General features: G+C 66.2%; 1 protein-coding gene across 1 annotated transcript in view; it reads right to left on the bottom strand.

Annotated features, from left to right (window-relative positions):
* Positions 1-20,428, bottom strand: part of CACNA1H (calcium voltage-gated channel subunit alpha1 H) — a 61,497-nt gene extending 41,069 nt beyond the window's left edge. The window contains exon 1 of the mRNA XM_053213854.1: positions 19,991-20,428. Within this exon, the coding sequence (XP_053069829.1) occupies positions 19,991-20,402 (412 nt within the window). The 5' untranslated portion in view covers positions 20,403-20,428. The remainder of the gene's footprint in view (positions 1-19,990) is intronic.
* Positions 20,429-21,300: the final 872 nt, after the last annotated feature.

Here is a 21,300-nt window from a genome sequence, read left to right as displayed (position 1 = left end):
ATGCTTCAAGGGCTGAAATTCTTTAAGTCGAGAGCCCCACTGTGCCGTTAAGCCAGCCAACCTGCAGGAAGTCAAGGACACCGCACGCGGAGACTGCTGAACGAGACGCACCCACGTGACTGGAGAGGAGGCTCGGGGGGCCAGGGGCCCGGCCACAGGGGCACCACCCCCTTAGAAGGACACCAGGATGTCCCCGAGGCACAGGAGCCCCGGGCCAGCTGTGGACAAGGACCCGGGAGCAGAGCCCAGGTGGCCAGGGGTGGTGATGGCGGGGGAGCTGGTGGGAGATGGGGGCCCAGACGCTGCTGACACAGGTGCGTGTCAGCGGGGCCCGCCTGGCTGATGTGACCGCCTGGGTCTAGTCCTGACGGGCCCCCCACCTGCAACGCACCATCGGCTTTCCACCTCAGGAACGCTCCTATACGTCCCTCAAAACCCAAAGCGAGGGCCCATCCTCCAGGAAGGAGAGGCCTCCTCTCTGCCTCACTGAGCACCTACTGTGTGTTAGGGACTGCTCCGGGTCCTGGACGCGGGAGGAGACGAGGGCCAGGAGGAGTAGTAAATGCGGTGGGCACAGGCCCACTGGCGGGGAGGGGTCCTCCGGGGCCTCCTCAGGGCACATGGTGCTCATGCCTCACGGAGGAACAATCTCAGGACACCTCTGCACGCACAGTAGGAAACTGCACCCTCAGCAGGCTCTAGTCACGTGCGGCTTGGGCTCACATCTGCACACACGGCAGGCTCTCATTCAGCGGACCCCACCTCAGCCGGGGCTGTGGACGCAGGCTTCTGCACATAGTAGGGCCTCACCTTCCAGGAGGTGCACGCGTCCCCGGTGCCCCGTGACCCAGCCTCCCCCCCCCCCCCCCCCGCAGCAGACAGCCAGGCTGGGCCTGCCCACCTGCCCCAGCCGCAGGCCGGCCCTGGGGAGTCTCGCGGCCGAGCTGCGTGCCACTCGGCCCAGCCTGGCTCCCCTCCAGCCGCCCGAGTCAGAGCTGACCCCCTAATAACTCGATCCATTATGTCGGAGCAGAGTTCCTGGAAACCAGCAGGAAGGGGAAGGCTTCTGTGAATCATCTGAGCCGTTTCTTTTACACCAACAACGGGGCGCCTCTCCCCTCCCCGTTGGCTGCTGCTGCCCCTTGCCGGGAGGCGGTGACCGACCCGCTGGGTGGGGGCCGCAAGCAAGGCTGGACCCCAGCAGCCCGGGAGGAACCGGGTCATCCCTTCCAGAGTGCGGGGCCCCACCCCTCCCCCTCTGAGGCCTGGCCGAGCTCCTCCCACCCCGAGGTCAGCCTGCCTGGGGACTCGGGCCGCCCACCAGTGGCAGTATCTGCATGATGGCACCTGCCCCCACCCCCTCCAGGAGACAGATGGTGGAGAAATCAAGGGTGGGCCCCAGGAGTGGGGGCCTGCCGGTGGCTGCAGGGCCCGGAGCGACCCACCCAGACTCATGGGCCCAACAGCCCACTGCTGGGATGAACAGACGAGCCTGCCCCTGGTCCAGGCGGTGGTCAGGCCCCTGGGAACGCCATCCACGTTCTCAAGGACGCCCGGGAACCCAGGCATTACGTCCATCCCAGGAGGCGGCGTCTGGGAAGGGGACCACCACTGTTCCAGGCGGGTGGGGGTCCTGATCACCCCCACCCCCATCCCCCGGGGGAGCAGGGCTCCTGAGCAAACCCCACAGCAGCAGGAAGGAGCCCGGACTCCTCCCTGGAAGCGGGCAGTCGAGACTCACCAAACGGTGCAACGCTCTCTTCCCGCTAAAGCTCTGTGCTGTCACAAAAGAAACGCTATGTTAACACGTAACGGGTTTTTACCGTTCTACACGGATTGCTACGCGAGGACTTTCAGATCTGTCGCTTCTGAATCCGAGGAAAGCGAATAAGGAGACCACGCGCAGCACAGAGGCTCCCGGGCCGGTCCATCCGCAGACCCCGCGGTTTGGGACCTCCCGCTCCGGAGGGTGGCTCCGCTGTCGCCAGCTACCACGCTCCGCAGTATCTGGGCCTGAGTCACCTCGAGCCAAGGGCTCCCACGCGCCAGAGGACATCTCCCAGCGCCCAGCTGGGGGCTCGGGCCCAGCCCCACTGCCTGCTGGGTCCCACTGGTCGTGCTGCCCCCAGGTCCTGAACCCCTGGTCTCTCAGGGACCCTCCCCCTGACGGTGGCCGGCCCCTCCACAGTGTGAGTTCCGAGTGGCCTCCAGGGGCGACCACGCCACCACATGCCTCCGACGTCCACAGGGACAGAAGCTACACGAATGAACGCGTTGCCACACGAAGGGGTCCCCACGCCCCCAAGGAAGGGTGGCCCCGTCCCGCCAAGACCTGCCCAAGGTTGAGCAGGCACCACAGGCCTGGGCCTGAGGGTTCAGGTGGGAACGGGTCCCACCCTTCCCGTGGCAGGCCCTGGCTGTGCTGGGCCCTGAGGCGACCCTTCCCGGGCAGGAGCCCCACAGCCCGCCCCCACCCCCGCCTCGAGGGCTGTCTGCCGGCAGAGGGCTGCACTGTATCTCCGTGGCTGTAGGAAGCCAGCACAGAGGAAGCTGGTGCTTTCATAATAAATCCCGTAATTAGGGAATCCCCGAGCTCTGAGGAGCGCGGGCATGTGGTCGCCTGCTGTGCCCACGTCTCCGGGTTCCCGCCGCCAGGCGCATGGCGTGCTGCCCGGGGGAGATGGGCACAGCCCTGTGGGTGGGAGGGGGGCCCAGAGGGCGGGGACCAGCCGGAACCTGGGGATGCCGAGCTCCGGAGGAAACGCAAGGGCCGTTCTTTGCACTCGGACACGGAAGGCACGTTTGGAGGAGGCTCTGACACCCCCTACCCCACTGGCACATTTCTGGAAGCTTCCACGGGGCTGAGGTTCGGCAGCGTGAGGCTTTGCAGTACGGCTGCAGGCTCCAGGTGGAGTGGAGGTACCACGGAGGCTGGACCGAGGTCAGCGGGAGGGCTGAGGGAAGGGCCGTCGTGGGGTCTGGAAAGCTTCAGGCTGGCCAGGGCCGATCCTGGTTTTGGCCTGGCCTTCGCCCCCCACCCCGGGCGCCCCCCCCTAGGAAACCGGTGCCCCCCAAACCTCCAGGGCCTCCACCCACAAGAAGTGGGGGGCTGTCTAGGAGGCATCCGTGACGAAGAGGCTGCTGGGTGACACGGGGCCCCAGAGCACACCACGGGAGACCGGGTGGGCAGGCACCAGTGTGGGTGGAGGGCTCTGGACCATCTGGGGTGAGACCAGGATGGGGTGGCCAGAGCCGGGCTGAGGCCTCTGCACTGGGTAGGGGTGATGGGGGCTGGGGAGGATTTGGGAAGGGGGTGGGGGCTGAGCTGGACCTGGGGACCCGGCCAGCAGGGCCCCACGAGTTGCCTGGGTGGGGCTGCACCGAGGGACCGAGGCAGCTCCTTCCTTCCCCAATCAGTGCACAGCCTGGTGGCCCCAGGGCTTGGTGGTCAGGAGCTACAAGAACCAGGGCAACTCCCCCTAACCCCGGTGGCTGTGAGGGACCCCCTCAGCCCAGTGCCCTCCCGCTGTTACCACAGGGACGCCCCAAGGCCAGGACACAGCAGTGGCTGGGCAGGCCCACACAGGAAACAGGACAGCAAGGTGTCCACCCCCCCCCCCCCGCCCCAGCTCACCCCCGCCCCCGCCCCGGAGGCCCCAGGGCCCTCTCACTGCCGCAGCCCCGCCAAGAACCCTCTACAGAGCATGTGCTGGCAGGGGACACCAGAAGGGGTGCAAACCCGGTTGGCATGGCAACCAGGAAGCCAGCCGGGGCCTCAAGCAGATTGTTGAGCACCGGGAGAAAAATGTATTTCCTAATTAAAGTCGGAGAGACAACAGTGATCCTGGGGCAGCATTGGTGACTTGGAGAGAACTCTGCTCAGGGGAGCGGTTTAGACGCTTTTAATGACCTGGTCCCCGCCCCCTCCCTCCCTGTGTCTCTCTTTTACGGTAAAACTCCAGACAAGACCAGAGACCACAGCAGAGTCGGCCAGGCTGCCAGATTCCTCAAAGCTCCCACGTCCCACGGGCCCGCCCCCTGCAGCCCTGCTCCTGGGGGGCCAGGCCGCAGACCCCAAAGGGCCGGAGGGCGTGGGGAGGTGTCCACCCCTCTTGAGGGAGCAGGTGGTGCCTGGCTGTCCACACAGAGATATGTGGGGGGCGGAGGGCTGGCTGGGGGCGCTCGGTCCAGAGGCGAGGGCCCCCCTCCCCATGCCCACCAGGCAGCTGCAGTGCGTTGGAGGCGGGAGGCGCCCTCGGAGGTGGGGGGGGCACCGTCTCTTCCCGCCCGCCCTCCAGAGTTCTGCAGATAAACAGTCTAAATTAGGAATTAAAACATCCCTTGTTCCCACCAGCCGGCAGGCCGTATTTCAAACGTGCAGGAAACACCCCGACCGCTGCCTGGAGCCCCGAACTTCCTAACATAATTCTGCAAGATCTCCAAGGCGGAGGGGAGGGGGCTCGATGGGGCACAGCTCACTCACCTGGGGCCAGGCCTATCTGAGCCACGGGGCACACAGGCTGGGGTCCTGGGGACACCGCCCTCCCCGCGCACACTGGAGTCAAGCCACCCTGCCCCGGCCTCCCTTCAGCCCCCAAGAAGAGGGGCAGGGGAGCGCATGGCCCCACAGCTGGGCTCCTCCAGCTGCCCCCCTGGGAGGTGCCTGGGGCACCGGGTGCCCATTGGTGGAGGGCACGGCGCTGGGAACCACCACCCTCCTGACCGCCCGGCTCTCTGCCCGGGAGGAGGCCTGGGTGGGCACGGGGCAAAGACTCCCACGCTCACGCACAGCCTGGGGCTCCCCTGCACTGAGGCTTCCGGCCCCCCCCCCCCCATGCTCCCGGCCGGACCTGCGGGGGCCCGGCCTGGAAAGGGGCACAGCTCTGGGACAGAGGGAGCTCCGTGGCGGAGGACAGTCCTCCGACGGCAGAACTTAGGGCCTCGCTCCAGAGTTCCAGATGCCTGGCCCCGAGCTGGGGGCCGCCTGGTCTGGCAGGGGTCCGCGGGTGGGCCTGGAAGCAGGCAGGGGAGGGTACTGCAGCTGGTACAGGGGATGCCACCTTCCTGGGGGTGGTCCTGGGAGAGGACCCGGGACCAAGGCAGAGATGGGGGGTGGCAGCGCGTCAGGAACTGAGAGGCGGGGTGTGGGGGTGGGTTTCTCTGAGAGCCTCCTGTCTGGCATCTGAGTCTACCCCAGGGCACGAGGACCAGGTGACTTCTGGTGCGTCTGCTCCAATCTCTTCACCAACACCCTACGCGGGGCCCCTGTCCCCCCACACCCATCAGTCCCAGCCACAGTTGGCAGTGTGCACACGCCCACAGCAACCGTGAGAGGGACGCGGTCTGACCCACAGGGGCCAGGCGCCAGGGTGGATGCCAGGGATCTGGCCCTGAACGCCACCCAGTCGCCTCAGGCTGGTGTGGGGGGGCCCCACAGCCCCCACGAGACACCCATTCTCGGGCCACTCACCGAATGACTGCTCTGACCCCCCGGCCACAGAGGAGTCACAGCTGCCTAGGACCTACCACCGCCTTTGACGGAAGGCCCTCTTAGCAAGTTGAAGTCGACATTCCTTCCGGAAGCAAAACCTGACGATGCTCAGAAGCAGGACTGAGATCCCAGTAGTGAGAAAACACGGGCTGTACAGACGCCCATGGGGCCCCCCTGCACGCCTGGATGCAGCTGGACAGCAGGGTACCGCTGGCCCACTGATCCTGGTCTGATGTGGGGCCCCGGTGGCCCCAGGCATGAAGCCACCAGGCTCCCAACTCCAGGGAGCCGGCCAGGAGCACATGGCCACGAGAGGCCCCTGGGGGACCACCCTCTGACCTAACGACTGACCCTCCGCTCACGGTGTCAACCCAGGGAGGGGACACCCTGAGGGTGAGGCGGACTGGTGGCGGGGACAGGGAGCCACTCAGGCCTCGTGCCTCTGCTCCCCGCATGCACCCATCCATCCATCCCCTCGCCGCTCACCTGGGCAAGTGGACCGATTTCCAGACCCTTCTCCACCACCGAGGACTTCACAGGCCACCAGGTGGCCGTTATTACTGCGTGTGGGACAAGGCACCACCGTCCTCTCTTCTCAGGACAGAGGTCCCACGGCCTCCTGGTTGGCGCAACGTGAGAGAGTCCAGGCCTCATGGGACCTGGACAGACAGATGCGACCACGGGCCAAAGAGTTCCAGCAGCGACATAGACAGCTGAACATGTGACACTTCCCTCCCTTCTCTGCTCCCCACTCCCCAGTGGCCCTCTGACATCAGGAGATCACTCTGCTATCTGCAATTCTCTAGAACCTTCCCCACATCCTCTCTGCTGTCCTGAGCACCCCTGAGCCATCAGCCTTAGGCCTGGACGGAAGCAGCCTGTCAGCTCACCCCAGATGGGTGGGGGGTAGAGGGGCGGGCTCTCCAGGGCCGGAGGCCTCAGCCTGGGCTCATCTCCACAGGCTGCTTGGTGGGTGGGAGCCCCAGGGGCCGCAGGGCTGCCTCCCCCTTCACCCGAGGTCAGTAGGACCCCGCGACAGGCATGCTCTACAAATGCAAGCCCTGGGCAGGGTCACCCAGAGGCTGGGGCCAGCACGAGACTGTATATTTAGCCGGCAGGGGCCGTGAGAACAAGTGTTGCCCCAGTGGGCCCTATTTTAGGCCCGCAGCTTAGATGCTCACTGCCAGGATATTTCGGAGCGGGGTGTTGCCAGGGGGCCCCAAGGCGGGGAGCAGAAGGTGGACGGGGGATTTGTGTCTGGAGGAGTCCACGTGGGCCAGGAACTATGTGTCAGGAGGGCGTGAGGGAGGCTTGGCCCCACTGGGAACCCTGCCCTGTGCTCCAGGGGGACCAGAGATGGCAGGACCCAGCCAGGGGTGCTGGGCTCTGGAGAGGTGCCTTCCAGAAGTTCCTATGTTGAGATCCTAGCTCCTACAACCTCAGAACGGGACTATGCTCGAAGATGAAGCTTCCAACCAGCGATGCACATAAAACGAGGCCGCTGGGCAGGGACTCTTGTAACAAGAGGAGACCAAAACAGACACAGAGGGATGACTACGTGACGACACAGGAAGCAGACGGGCACCGGCCCACCCAGGAGAAGAGTCTCAGGAGCCCGCCCGCCTCCCCTGGACCGCGGACTTCTGGTTTCCTGCACCGAGAGACAGTAGATGTCTGTGGTTTAAGAGTCTGGTCTGGGTTCCCCCATACAGCAGCCCAAGCTGATTAATACAGGAATCGAGGCTCCAGGTCGCCCCCAAACAAGGCAGCCCCACACAGGAGTTGGGAGACAGTGTACTCAGGAGTCTAAAGGGCCTGGTGCTCCCCAGGGGAAGGCTGAGTGGGATTCAGAGCTCATCCCCAGGGCGTGAGGGAACTCTGGGGGGAATCAGGGCCTATAGAACACACTGGGTATTACCCTGATGGAGACCTCCATTCCTACCAGAGCTGCCTCCTCCAGGAAGCCCTCCCCACCTGCACCATCACATCTCCTATGGGACACAACCTGGGCAGAGCCGCCTGCCTCCCCACGTAGCACCTACTCAGGCAGCCAAAAGGTGTCCCAGAATGACCAGAGAAAGACCCAAAACCCCAAGTCAGGAGCCTCCCTGTCTGGCTCAGGGTGGCAACATGGTGCCTGCCTCCTGGCATGGCTGGGCCCTGGGCAGATGGCCGGACTACCGGGAGCAGGGTCCACCCGCTTCACATGCCTGTGCTGGGACCCCCCCTGCCCCCGGACGCCCACTCGAGGGGAAGAGCCAATGAGGGGATCGGGGACACCCACACGGTCACCCATCACAGGGAGCCCTGGGCCTCAGGCTGGCCGTGGCAGTAGGCTCCTAGGGGTGAGGTGCGACCGCGGATGGTCACTGTGGGCATTCCTGCCTACCCACCCTTGCCTCAGAGGAGTGTGGTCCACCTCTCAGGATACAGGTGTCCACGCTCCTTCTAGAACGTTCTCCCACCACCAGGTCTGGGGCAGACAGAGGCGTGGGGGCCTATTTCCCACGGCTGAGGGACCATGCGTGTGGCCCCTGGAGGCGGGAGAGGGGGGATGGCAGGTGGCAGGGATGCTCATGGAGATGGGCGTCCGAGGAGGTGGGCTGGGGGCTGACCGGATTCGCTAAGTTGCTTTATGTAACTCGGGCCAGGCCAGGAAACCGGAGCCCGGCTGGGGATTAGTGACAGGCGTCGCCATGGCAACCTGATTAGTGGGAAACACGTCGTGTTTGGGAGTGCAGCTCAGCTCAGCAGAGGTAAAAGGAGCCCCAGAGATTCATTAGCAACAGGGTCCCATGGCAACCGCACCAAGCTCATTAATAATTTTTTCTTATTCCAAGTGTGGGTGTTGAAATTCTCCAGAGAGCTGAACGGGAACGGAAGCCGGACGGACACACACACGCACACACGCTGCCCGGCGCCGCCCCGCCCGGGGCTCCACACCAGCACACGCCTCACCCCACCTGTGCGCCCGTCTGTGTGCCAGGACACGGCACCTGGCACCCGCGTGGGCCCAGTGGCCCTGCCCTGCCTGGGCGGCCCCTCAAAGGGAGACCCAGCTCAGAAGTGTCGTTCTGACCCCGAGTGGGGGTGGGGAGGCTGCCAAGACCACCTCCGAGGGGATGCTCGTCCTTCCCGTCAGCAGGAAGGAAGGCGGGGAGGGTCCTGCTTCACCGGGCGTCAGGCGCTCCCCGGCTGCCTCCTCTGGGAGGACCGCCAAAGTTACGGCAGAGCCTCGGGCTCAGAGACCCCAAGTTTGGCGGGGCAGAGGGTTAGCACGCACGCCCCTGGGACGTCCCCCGTGACACAGCAATTCTGCTCTCGGGTGTGCACCCCGAAGACTGGAAACGGAAACCCGCATACGACCGCGCGCTGCCCACAGGCGGAGGCAGCCCCAGGGCCCCCAGGGCCCCCAGGGCTCGCTGTGGTGCGTCCACACAACAGGACAGGGTACGGCCACCGAAGAGAATGAAACCCTGGCAGGCGCCGCTGTGTGGACCCGCCCAGAGGACGTGACCTCACGGAGAGAACAACGTGTAAAGGGCCGCACGGCGAGGGATTCCATTTCTGTGAAACGCCCTAAGAGGCAAATCTGGGGACAGAACGCTGACCGGTGGGGGCTGGGGGAGGGGACAGGGTCTTCTTTTGGGGTGAGGAGAAAGTTCCAAAAATGATGGTGATGGCTGCACGGCTCTGCAGAGACAGTAAAAACCAGTGAATTCCGTGCTTCTGCGCGCGAGGCGCGTGAGGTGTAAAATACACGTCGACACGTCTGTGAAGGAACGAACGGGAGACCGTGCAGAGACCTGCCCTGAGCCTCAGCTTCTCCCAGGACACGGAACTCGGGTGACACCGGCGAGGGGCTCCGCACGGCGAACGGGGCGATTCCTCACCCCTGTCCCTTTGCCCCAGGGTCAGAGGGGACCGGTGCCTGACCCGCAGGGCACGCCCACCTGCCGCAGGTGGGAACATGACTGACAACCCAGCACGGTCCCCCAGGGCGGCAGGGGCCCCCACCTCCGTGCTGGCTGTGCGGGGCGGTCTGCCCCTTTGCCCGTCCTGGCACCATCCCAGAACACCCGCAAATGCAGGGAACCCCTGCTACTATGCAGTGCGCTGGGTCTGGACGGGGAGACGGAACACTTATCCTGATAGGGGGCATCCGTCTGGGAGGTGGCTCTGGGGCAGACACACGGGGAGAGTCCTCACCGAGGGCACCACCGGCCTGTTCCATGCTCCGGCCGTGCGCCGCCATCCACGCCACAGTGCAGCCCATGACCCGATCCGTAGCCACACACCCAGGGGCTGCTCTGTCACTCTGTCCCACTGAGCAGGTGGGGGACGGCTCCAGCCCCGAAGGGAGATCGCAAACAGGGCAGGGACGGGCGGGAGGCTGGACTTTGGATACCGTGATGTGTAGGGATGGTGGCCCCTGAGCGTGCTGAGGGGTCAGCCCGGGCCCCCCCCAAGCCCCCAGGGCCCAGATACCCCTCCTCTCTGCCCCAGTGCCCCGCCCCACCAGGCCTGACCAAGGCTCAGCACGTGCAGGGCCAGACCCCCTCCCCGAGTCCGCCCAGCCTCTGCCTGAAGACTCCCAGGGTCTGTATCCCCCCTCCTTGTTCAAGTGACCCAGATTTCATGGTAGATTAAAAAAAAAAAAAAGGCTCTGGAACGTTGAGGAAGAAGCGTCGGGAATGCCCAGTTCTAAAACGAGCCCGTAGTCGGCGATTTCACTTTGTGAGCCTCTGTGCCACAGGCCCAGCCAGCCAGCCGCGCCCCCGGTGCCACTTCTGACCTCCGATCACGTTCTTCAGACTGTGGCACGTGCCCCCAGCCCCCAAACTACCACAGCTGAGGGGGCTCCCAGGACACGCCCCACTCTCCAGGTGGACCGTTCCCAGGGGGTGGCCCCATGTCCCTGCCCAACCCCCCACATTCAGCGTCCTCCTCACCGTAACTCCCCCTGCCGTCCCCCCCGCCAGCACGTCAGGTCCCCACACGGGTGGGCTGTGTGAGGTGTCCTCTGGGTCCTAGAACGGCCCCTGAACCAAATATTCCTGGCCCACACCTGCAGGGCACCCACGGGCTCAGAACCTCAGGTGCCCGGCCTGCCACGCCCGAAGGCACATCAAGGGCTCTCCAGACAGGTCCCCCTCTCAACACCATGGGACGCACGGTGCCTCCCTGTGGCCAAACCAGCACGGCCGCCCTGCCGGCGGCCCGGACTCCGGGCCGGGCCGTGTCCTAGTCCCCCTCCACGAGGCGCTAATGCAGGCTGACTCATCGGACTGCGGCCGGCTGGCGACCGACCGCTGCAAAGACAAAGGGCCGCACGGCGGGGTGGACGATGGCGCGTGGCCCCCACCTGGCCCAGGGGACGCCCTCTGTGCTTCCAGACACGGGTTCCCATCTCTGTGGCAGGGCAGGGACTTCAAGAAGCAGTGGGCAGGGCCAGCCGTTCAGTGGACATCCAGGCCGCACATACGCCAGGCGCCCCCATCTAGAGGGAACGGCCGGGGTCTCTGCCCCCCAACCCTGTGCCAGGTCCCTGACCCCACCGCCTGCTCATGGCCACCCCAGCACCCGGAGGCACCCCTCCCCCAGGGGACTGTCCGGATTGTCCTCGGCCGCAGCAGGGCCCGGGTCTCACCTACCTGCCCCCGCCACACAGCCAAGCACTGCCCTGGCACCCCGAACAAGGCCCTGGGAAGCTAGGGGTCCTGTGCCCGAAAGGCAGGGAGCAGCACTGTCCTCACCCATGAAGCGAGGGCTGGGCTTTTGGGGTCGTGGGAGCCCACCCCAAAACGGAGGCAACCTCTTCTCTGGCCACCCCGTGGGCAGGGCCACTCTGTGGCTTCTCAGACGACAATGTGCCAAGGCCCCCCAGAGCCCCCACTGCCCCAGAGCGGGTCCCCAGCTGGGAATCCGGCCCTGATACCGTCAGCCCTGGCACCACTGTGGCCATGGGACCTAACTGTACCCCCGGGGATGCACGAGAGCCTCTGAGAACACGGGGTGGGGGGGGACCCTGGCTGAGTGGGGACCTCAGACTCTCGGAGAGTCTCCCTTGTCCTGCGGGGAGAGGCCCGAGCAGTGGAAAGGATGGTCCAGGGCATGTGCTCGACACCACGGATGACACTCCCTGGGGGAAGCCCCCCCAGGAGCCCCCGAGGACAGGAACACACGGCCACGGCCACTCCCTGCCCGTCCTCACGGTGGGGCCCACAGCAGGAGGGACACCCCAGGCCGGGAGCCCATGCCTGCCTCGCTGCCTCAGACGTCAGGAACACATATTCCGTCCACCCCAAATTGCTCAGAATGACTGATTTCACGGTTGGGTTTCTCTCTCTCTGGGTGGCTCCTCGTTGCAGAGCCTGACGCGGCACAGGTGACTGTGATTCATCCTAAAAAGAACTCCCTCCCGCTAAGACGTCCCTCACCTCCAGGATCTCCCTCCAGGGCGACGGCAGAAGGCAAGCCCAGGGGGGGGTGCGAGCTGGGGCAGGTGCCCTGGGGACCATGAGGGAGGAGGGGTCCAGGTGCCTCCAGGTTCTGATGGCTGTGGAAGCCCTGGGCAGCCCTGGGCTGCAGACACATCACCCCAACATCTGCCTGCATCTTCCCAGGACCTCACTCTTGGTTCTGAGGACACAGCCATTGCCCCGGGGCTCCCCCTTCTCCAGATTCACCTCAACCACAAAAGCCCGACTTGCACAGATATCCACGTTCCAAGCTTCCCCGGAGACATGAGTTTGGGGGATGCTATTCAAGCCAGCACGGCGGCTCACACGTGCCAGCTAGTGTGGACGCTGCACCCGCCCCTCTGCCCACCGTAAGCACACACCCTGCTTGCCCGACCCGAGCACCTGCCCCGGTGCACAGGAGGGGTGCCTCCTCGCCTCGCCCCAACACCGCCGCCCTCGTGTTTGTTTCCCTTCACCCCCCTTCACGGTCTCCCTGGGGCCAGCGAGGACCCGTCCCCAGGCCGGAATCAAGGGCAGAGGCCAAAACACACACACGGCCTGAGGGATGTGCACGCACCCCTTTTAGCAACACAGGGATTGCCGTAACCGAGTGGAAAAGGTCAGCTGAAGGCTGGCCACTTGGGCTGCCCCAGAGGCAGTAGGGGTTCAAAGGTCGCCCCCAGGGCACTGAGTGGGTAGGGTGGGTGGCGGCCTCGGGCCTGGGTCCAGCAACACCCGCCACGTGGTTCCATGTCCCCGTTCCACATCCAGCGTCGGAGAGCCTGGGGCTGGGGGGGGGGGGCGCAGGGGGGGGGCTCGTTCCCACAGCCACCTCCTGGAGGGTCAGGGGCTGGATGGGCTGGTCCCTCCGGGCCGGCTTGTCGGGCATCCTCCCGGGGGACGTGCCGTACTCGGCCAGTGGTCCAGACGAGGGTCTCAGGGTGGTGACCCAAGTGGCCCCCGCCTCTGATACAATGGTGGGGCCTGGCATCAGAGAGATGCCCGCCCCATGCCCCAGGCTCAGAGGCCACCTCCGCCTGGCTGCCTTGGACTCCAAGGACCCAAATCCCGTCCACCCCACTGGCTCTGCTGCCTACTGGGAAACACCCCCGCCTCCCCCTCCTCTGTTAGCGTGTCCCAGACTGCACACCCGTGTGCAGACGGGGGACGGGATGGAGAGCAAGTCCAGGGTCTTCGAGGCCCTCTCATCGGCCAGCTGGAGACTGGACTGGGCCCTTCACCACCCGATCCGGGGCTCCCAGTGAACCCCACACTATCAGTGACCAACAAGGACGATCAGTTGTGACACAAGGGGAAACCAAAGGAAGCATGGGGCCACCACCACCTGCACGAAGGGACCATTAACCCCCTTCTTTGGCGGCCAGGGAGAGCTAAGGAATCCTAGAAGGCCCTGGGGCCTTCCTCCAGTGGGGGGACACTGGCTTCAGGCCTGCCTCCTGCAGAGATGCTGTCCCCCGCCCTTGCAGCCCCCAGGCCAGAGAGGAGCTGAGACACAGGGCTCCTGCCGAAGACCACTGAGGTCCAGTCCAGAGAACAGATGCTGAGCCCTGTCCACCCCGGTGTCCCCACTGTGTCCATACTCTGACTTCCACTGGACGTCAGCCTCAATGGGGGGGAGGGCAAACAGAGTCCAGAACAGAGAGGACAGCGTGACCACACCGGCTTGCTGCCCCTGGCCTGGCGTGTCTTTGTGCCAAGGCCAGGGTCAGGCTCTACCATGTTCCAGCAGGACGGGCTGTGCGCCCACCGAGGAGGACCAGCGTGCGCATGCGTGCCCACACAGGCAGGTGCATCGGGAACGTCCGCTCCCTCCCCGGCCTAAGCCGTCCACACGGACGAAGCTGCGGCCTGGCTTGGATCCATCCGACACGCGTGAGCAGCCAGGCCTGGAGACCACCAGCCGCACCCAAACCTCAGGAGCCCGGGCAGGGGGTTCTGCGGTCCCCTGTCTGCCCTCAGCTTTGGCGAAGAAAGGCCATGGTGGAGGCCGGGGACCGGGGAGGTCTGCTCTGGCACACGGACCTGGTCCTCACACGCGTCGCAGGCAAGGAAAGGGGTTCGTCCAGGGCCAAAAACCCCCAAGAGCCAGGAGCGGCCCCCAGCCAGAGACGCAGGCGGCTCACAACACAGAGCTTCCTGCTGCTGGCGAGGACACAGGCGGCCCCCCCTCCCCCGTCTCCCCTCCCCCCCCACGCTCTGACTTCGCACACTCATCAGCTGCCCCGCTGATCACAACCCGGGGCCCTGCCAGCCCGTTCCTGTGGCGGACGGCGGGCGAGGGCGAGGGCTTGGCGGCCCGACTCAGGGAAGCACACCCCCATCTCCCCCGCAAGGCTTGCGTCTGCTCCGTGCGGCCCCGCCCCGGGCAGAACGAGCTGCTACTCACTCGGGGAAGACGGCGCGGCAGAGTGGCCCCCATCTGTCACCCGCGGCAGGCACGGCGCTCTGGGGATGGTGCCCAGACCCGCTGCCAGCTCTCGAGGGCCAGGCTGTCTTCCCCTGCACCCCATCCTGTCTGGGAATCCAAGGCTCTGGATCACCGCGTGGGGCCTTCGCCTGACTGCACTCCCCAGGTCCACTTGCTGGGGAGTCGACCCGGGCCCACGCGACTCCTGGGTGTCGCCGGGGTGTCAGAATTAACCACCGAGGGAGGAAGGGGGTATCTGGCTCCTCTGAGGCTCCCCCCCGCCCCCCGCCCGCTCAAATACCCACTCGCAAGCAGAAAGAAAAAGGACCTTCCTAACTGGGCCTCCGAGGCGGTGCCGCCCCCTTCCAGGGCGGGCTCTGGACACAAACAGGACACCACGTTGGACGCCCCGACCTTCACTGCTTGGGGCCCAGCCTGGCTGCCCTGAATCCACCCCTGGGATGCCAGACAGGCTGGCCCATCCCCCACACTCCTTCACATCCTCACTCTGCACTCGGGAGTCCTGCCAGCAACCCCGGGAGGCCGCTGTCTGGCCTGCCGCACCACCGGCAGGCGCGGGGAGCAACCCTGGACCACCCCGAGGGCTCCACCATGCCAGGGAGGGCGCCCAAAGCCTCCCTCGGCCAGACCAGATTTGGGGGGGCCGAATGCGACTCCCACACAGTCCAAGGGCTCGGTCTGGGTGCTGGTGCCGGCTACGCCCTCACCTCAGTCCCACCTCCAGGCCTCTGCCCCCAGGGCGCTCCGTACCTGCTCTTCTCTCCTTACCTCACCACCATTTGCCCCAGCCCGGTCTCCACACTGCACCGACCCTGAGAAACAAGCCCCAAGGCCAGCTGGAGGCAGAGCCGTTCCCTGAGACCCAGGCCAGCCCGCCATCCTGCCTGCCATGCCCACAAGGCTTTCCTAGCCTTGGCCTCCTGTCTCTCCTTACCTGGGCCTCCTCGCAAACCCCCAACAGCTCCAAGCTTCAGGGATACGTTCCACCTGCCTCAGGACCTTTGCTTGTGCCATTTGCTCCCCAGCCAAGGACGTTCCTGTCCACGTCCTCCCACCCAAGTCCCTATCCACTAAGCTTCTAGAGTGCCCCTGACCCCCGGGCCCCAATACCCTCCACCTGGCCCACCCACCCCAACACCTTCACTGAGATCAGTCCAGCCACACTCAGCTGCAGAATGGCTAATGGCCACACCTGGTCTCACCGTGACACACGCACCCAGCACTGACTCTGTGCTTCCTGGCCTCCACCAACGAATCAGGCCCCCAGTGAGCTCAACCAACACCAAATGCTGCCCCAGCTCAAAACCCCGTCAGGGCTGAGGTGCGGGCCCTGGACAAGCCTGAAGTCTAGGCCACTGCAGAGAAAACAAGCTCTCGGCCGAATCCCTTTCTGGGCAGTCCCAGGGCACCAAAAGCAATGGGGACACGGCCTGGTCCCTCGAAGGCGGACAAAACTCAACTCACACTAATTCTCCTTCCAAGGCCTGCCCCCCCTCAAAGGCTGCTTTCCTGTGGGAACCAGAAACCCATAAAAGCCTTCCTTTTCTTTCTCTACCACCAGCTCCTACCCATCCACACAGCCCAAGCCAACCTCACTTCCTCCAAGAAGCCCTCCTTAGCAACCCACAGGACCCAGGGAGGTGACACCTTACGGCCCAGCTCTCGCTTAGGAAAAACGGGAGCTCAGGTCAGTGTTCAGAGCCGTCCCCCTCAAACCCTCCAGGAGCAGCCACACTAAGAACATGACACCCCCAGCCCTGCCTGTGGTGAGTACTCCGAGATCCGCCTCTCCACCGCTGCCCTCTCAGGTCTCGGGGACAACAACACCTCCCCGTGAAGCCCCCACCACAATACCCCTGTCTCAGCTGGGGGAGGGCAGGGATCTCTGCATCTGATCCCCTCCGCCCAGCCCGAGATGCTCAGCGTGAACGTATGCCCTCGGGACCTCCTTCTTCAGGAGCCGTGAGCTTCAGCCTCAGGGCCACAGGGACCTGGCCTGCAGGCTGGTGACCGTGGGCCTGGGGCAGATACGCTACACCCCGGCCGGCCCAGAGGGGCGAGGCCCCCACACTGCAGACACCATTTCTGTTTCGTATCCCCTAATTCTACCCGGGCCAGGATGGCCTTCCCATCTGCCCCCCTAGGCGGGTTTAGTGCCTGCGCGAGAGCCCCTCCCGGCCTCTGGGAAGACGCCCGTTCCCCTGGAAGGGCCGGCCTAGGGACACCAAGTCCAGGGAAACAGACACACTGGTGCCAGACGAGGACCCGAATCCATGAACAGCGCGCTGGGATGAGAAGGAGCTCGGAAGAGGCACCCCAGGCCTGCATCCCCAGAGCGCACGCAGGAAGCCCCGTGTGTGCGTAAGACAAAGTGCTCAGGGGATCACAGCCACAAGCTCAGGAAGGTGCACCTGTCCTGTTCCCGTCAGGTTGGTGGGGACACAGCGGGCTGAGGGACGGAGGCGGGGGCTGCCCTGCATCAACGCCCCAAGTGTCCTGGCCAGGACACCCACACCCACCATAAGCCCCAGGCGCGGGTGGCGGTTTAACAGCCTGAAGCACGGGGTTCGGCAGACACCTTCAAAACGCTGGACTTGACCGACCTCACGCCCCTGCCAAACGCTGGGACCTGTGAGTCACACAGGGCTCACCCAGCTCTGCCCTCCAGCAGCCGTGTGACCTTGACGCATCCCTCTGGCTTCTCCGAGCTCTGTGCCGAGGTGTGTTTGGCCCCCGGCCCCTGGGAAGCGGCTCCTGGAGGTGCACGCCACCCCTGAGCCCCCAAGTGCCTCCTCGACCACAGCCTACTCCCTCGACACCTTTGCCGGGCTGCAGCTGGCCTCCCCGGGGGGGCCCCCTTCCCAACCTGTAAGCGTCCCCGGAGGCCCCGCCCGGCCTGGGTGCTGGGACCACAGCAGCTGCGTCGCGCGTCGCAGGCGCGGCAGAGTCAGGAACCCTGGGGGAGCCCGGGCAGAACATAACCCAGCCACGCGGGCTACAACACACAGATCCCACCCACCTCCCTCTATAAATAAACCTGTGTAGGAGAGACAGCACTTGCCCCAAAAGTTCCAGCACGGTTAATTTTCGAAACGCAAAGTAAATCGATGAGGGCACGGGCTGCCCCTGCAGGCTCCCTCGCTCTGCGTCGGAGGCCCCCTCAGGGCAAAAGCAGACCAGGCGCGGTCGTTTGTGCCGGGGTCATCCACTTAGCGCTCCCAAAAGGTCGGGGGGCTTAAGGAAGACCCCTTCCTGCATTCCACTTGCTGACGGGATCCGGGCTCGGCCCGGGCTCCACGGACGTCAGCTGGGATTCTGCCAGCGTCTGGAAAGCGAGAAGCTGCTGCACGGAGTGTGGGTTCCCAGAGCAAACCCAATTACCCCGTTTCCCTTTGACTTTGTCCTCTGCAGCGTGAGAGGCTCCCCAGGATGGGGAGGGAAGCAGCCGGAGGCGGCGGAAGTGCCCCGTGGCTACAGGACGCCCCACTGTCCGGCCAGGGCCGGCCCTACTGACCCAGGGAATCTCAAGTGCTCTGAGCAGCCGTGCTGAGGCCTCGCAGACCCTTGGAGAGAACCGAGCCCCCCCCCCCCCCGCCGTCCAAGCGCTCCAGCTTATTCTGAGTGCCCCCCAGGGCTGACGCACGCCCCCAAGACGCGGCCCTGTATCTGCTGGAGGTCAGCGGCCGTCCCCCTGAGACCAAAGGCCATGACGTGCCCACCCCGCGTGACACATGCAGAATTTGCACAGAGGTAAAATGATCCCAGGATCTGAGCCCCTGACCCCCCCCCCCACAGTTGGAGGAGACAGTGAGCTCCCCCGCTGACAAACCCTCCCCCTCCAGCGTGGTCACGGGGAGCACACACACAAGGACACTAACCCAGCCCTGCCAGTCCCAGCCCCCACGGCCCTCTGGGCTGCAGCCCACCTGCGCACGGCTCCCCGCCGCACCTTCCCTGCGCCCAATAACACAAACAACCTTGTCAGATGCCCTCAGGGACACAGCCTGCCTTGAAGGCCCGGGACACCCAGCACCCCCGGGGTCAGCCTCCAGAGAACACCGCAGCCAGGCATGGGGGCTGTCAGAAGAGACAAAGTGCAGGCCTCGCAGACTCTTTCCCTAGCTGGTCTCTGCACGAGCTTGGAGAAGCTGACTCCGGTCCTGTCCCAAACCAGGGCCTCGGGGCACAACCCGCCACCACACCCACCACTCCCGGCAAAGTGAGGTGACCCGGCCATCTCCAGGTCAGAGTCCCAGAGAGGAGGCCAGGCCGGCTGCTATGCAGGAAGACAAGCCTCATGTCTGGGGGGGGTGCCCCCCGAAGGCCATCACGGGTGCAGGACACAGACAGGCTCTGAAGCCTGCCGCCATGCCTGAGGCCAGCCCTGGACCATGATGACCTTCTTGACAACCAGAAGGTAAACTGGACGCAGCCGATGTTTAGATTTCGGAAAAGAGGAGCATGGGTTTTATTACTTTTCTTCGGTACAGATTCTTCTCTCACGTTTAATATTTACACAGTTAAACACACAAGGTAGAAAAAATATACACACACATTGCTCATTTTCACCTCGGTCTCGATTCTGACAGACAAAGTTTACAGGCTGGTCCCCACCTCCGTCAGCCTCCTGGCCTCGGCCCTGTCCCCCACTCCACGGACCCTGTCTGCCCAGTGTCTCCCTGTGGAAGGGCAGGAAGGCAGGGCGCCCACAGCCCGGCCACCTGGAAACCACTTCCCACCAGTAAGAGCCAACGTTCAGGATGGACAGGACCCCACTGAGACAGTCCCCAAAGGCCATCTGCTGGGAGGCCACCAGATCAGCTATCTGCATCCCAGAAGTGCCCCGGCCGACCCAACGCCAGTCTAGAACCTTCTCTGCCACTCTGGCCAAGAACAGAAAAGGGGCCCCTTCCCAGGGAAAGCACTAGAAGAAGGGACTCCACAGGGCAGAGCCAGCTGCGTCCCTGCCCCCCACCCCCAGCTGCGCATGACTTAAATCAGCCCCAGCACCGAGTTCAGCCTGGAGAGGCGAGTTCACAACCAACGTCACGGCATCTCTCCCTGGAAAAGGGCCGGCCGCTGCGCACCGCCTCCGGCCCCACCGGTCAATCTCCCGGCCGCTGCGCACCGCCTCCGGCCCCACCGGTCAATCTCCCGCGACGCTCGGAGGCGCAAAGCACAGGCTGGCAACTTTGCTCCCCTTACTCTACTTCCTTCCGGCCTCCCCCTCCCCTTCCCCGGCAAGGGTCCCGCCTCTGATGGACATTCTGTCGGCCCCGGGGGCGGCCTTCCCCTCCTGGCCGCCACCAACGGGAGCCCTGGGAGTTCCGACTTCCCGCCCCGCCGACCCCTCTCCTCTCCAAGTCCGTGATGGCCTCGCCGCTTCTCTCCCACCCTCTCCCATCCCGGACGGACTGTGGACCGGGGACACTCCATTCGGGCACGCGGGGACGCCCCTGGTGCCCCCACTCCCGTGCCCTGCGCTGCCCGTGCGCCCAGCCCGCTCCGGCCTCGCAGGGGCCACACAGAGGAGGTCCCGCGCTCCGGACCCCACGCCTTGCAGCCCGGCTGCCCTGGAAGGATATGGGTTACAAACCAGCCGGAGACACCAGCTGCGCGGCCGCGTGGTCTGCCCGAGGCAGAAGAAGACGGTGGCCGCCAGCGCCGGGTACGGGACGGGCTGCTCCTCGTCGGCGCCCAGCTCCGCGCCGCGCTCGGCCGCCGGGCTCTCGGGGGGCGACGCGCCGGCCCCGGACCCCGGCTCCGCCTCCCGCCCCGGCACCCCGGGGCTCGCCGGGGACGCCCCTGCCGCCACCGCCGAGCCCGCGGCCGGAGCGCCCAGGGGCACTCGGACCTCGTCGGCCGCCTGCGCGCCCTCGGTCATGGTGGCAACGGGCAGCACCTGCGGGGTGACAGGCGGTGACCGCGACCCGGGAACGACACCCCTCGCCCGCCTGGGGAACGGCGGAGCTGCGGGAACAGTCTCGGTCGCCGACATGTCTTTGTCTTCCCTTATTAGAGACAAATGCGCCCCCCGCCCCCGCCCGCCCCCTCCCTCCGGCGAGGGCTGGGCCGCCCCTCCCCCATCGCCGGGGCGGGGGGGGGGGCCCAAGGGCGCCCTCGCCGGCTCCGCTAAGTTGAAGAGGGTCCCGCCGCGCAGCGGGGCGCGCGTCCCCCGCCGTGTCTCACCTCGCTCCGGCGGCCGGCGGCGTCCCCGCGGGCATCGCCCGGGCGGCGCGGTCACCGCGGACCCGGCACGGCGCTCGGCCCCGGCTGGAGCGCGCCGCCCCCGGCCCGCGCCCCCGGCCCCGGCCCGCCGGCTTCGGCTCCCGCTCCGGCTGGCCCGGCGGCGACGGCGGCGACCCCGGGGCGGAAGGGGACCGCTGGGCTGACGAGCCGGGGACGCGGGGCGCGGGGCCGGGGGGCGCGGGGCGGGGGCGCGGGGCGGGGGCGCGGGGCGGCGAGCAAGCCCGGAGCGTGTCCGCGCGCGGCGCAGGAAACTTCGGAGTGAGCGGCGGAGGGCGGGGGCGGGGCCGGCGCGGGGGCGGGGCCGCAGGGGCGCCGAGAGGGAGGGGCCGCCCCCGCCCCCGCCCCGAGGCACGCGCGCGACCGACCCTCCCCCCATCGCGGGGGGCACCCGCCCGTTCCCAGGGGCAGGGAGGGCGGGGCTGGACCCCTCCGCGCCCCCCACCCCCTCTCCGGGCGCGCGGTGCGCCAGGGGGCGCGCGCGGAGAGGCTCGGCGGGGGGCGGGGAGCGGCGCCAACGTGCTCCCCGCCCCCGCTGCGGGGGCGGCCCGAGCCACGGAGGCGGGCTCTCCCCTCCCCCTCCCCCTCCCCGCCGCCGCGCACCGCCCCCTACACCCGGGCGAGGCGGGCCGGGGTCGCCGAGGGGGCGG

Source organism: Acinonyx jubatus, chromosome E3 (genome assembly GCF_027475565.1).
Source record: "Acinonyx jubatus isolate Ajub_Pintada_27869175 chromosome E3, VMU_Ajub_asm_v1.0, whole genome shotgun sequence".
In the NCBI taxonomy this organism is placed as follows: domain Eukaryota; kingdom Metazoa; phylum Chordata; class Mammalia; order Carnivora; family Felidae; genus Acinonyx; species Acinonyx jubatus.
This window is presented reverse-complemented; position numbering and strand designations above follow the sequence as displayed.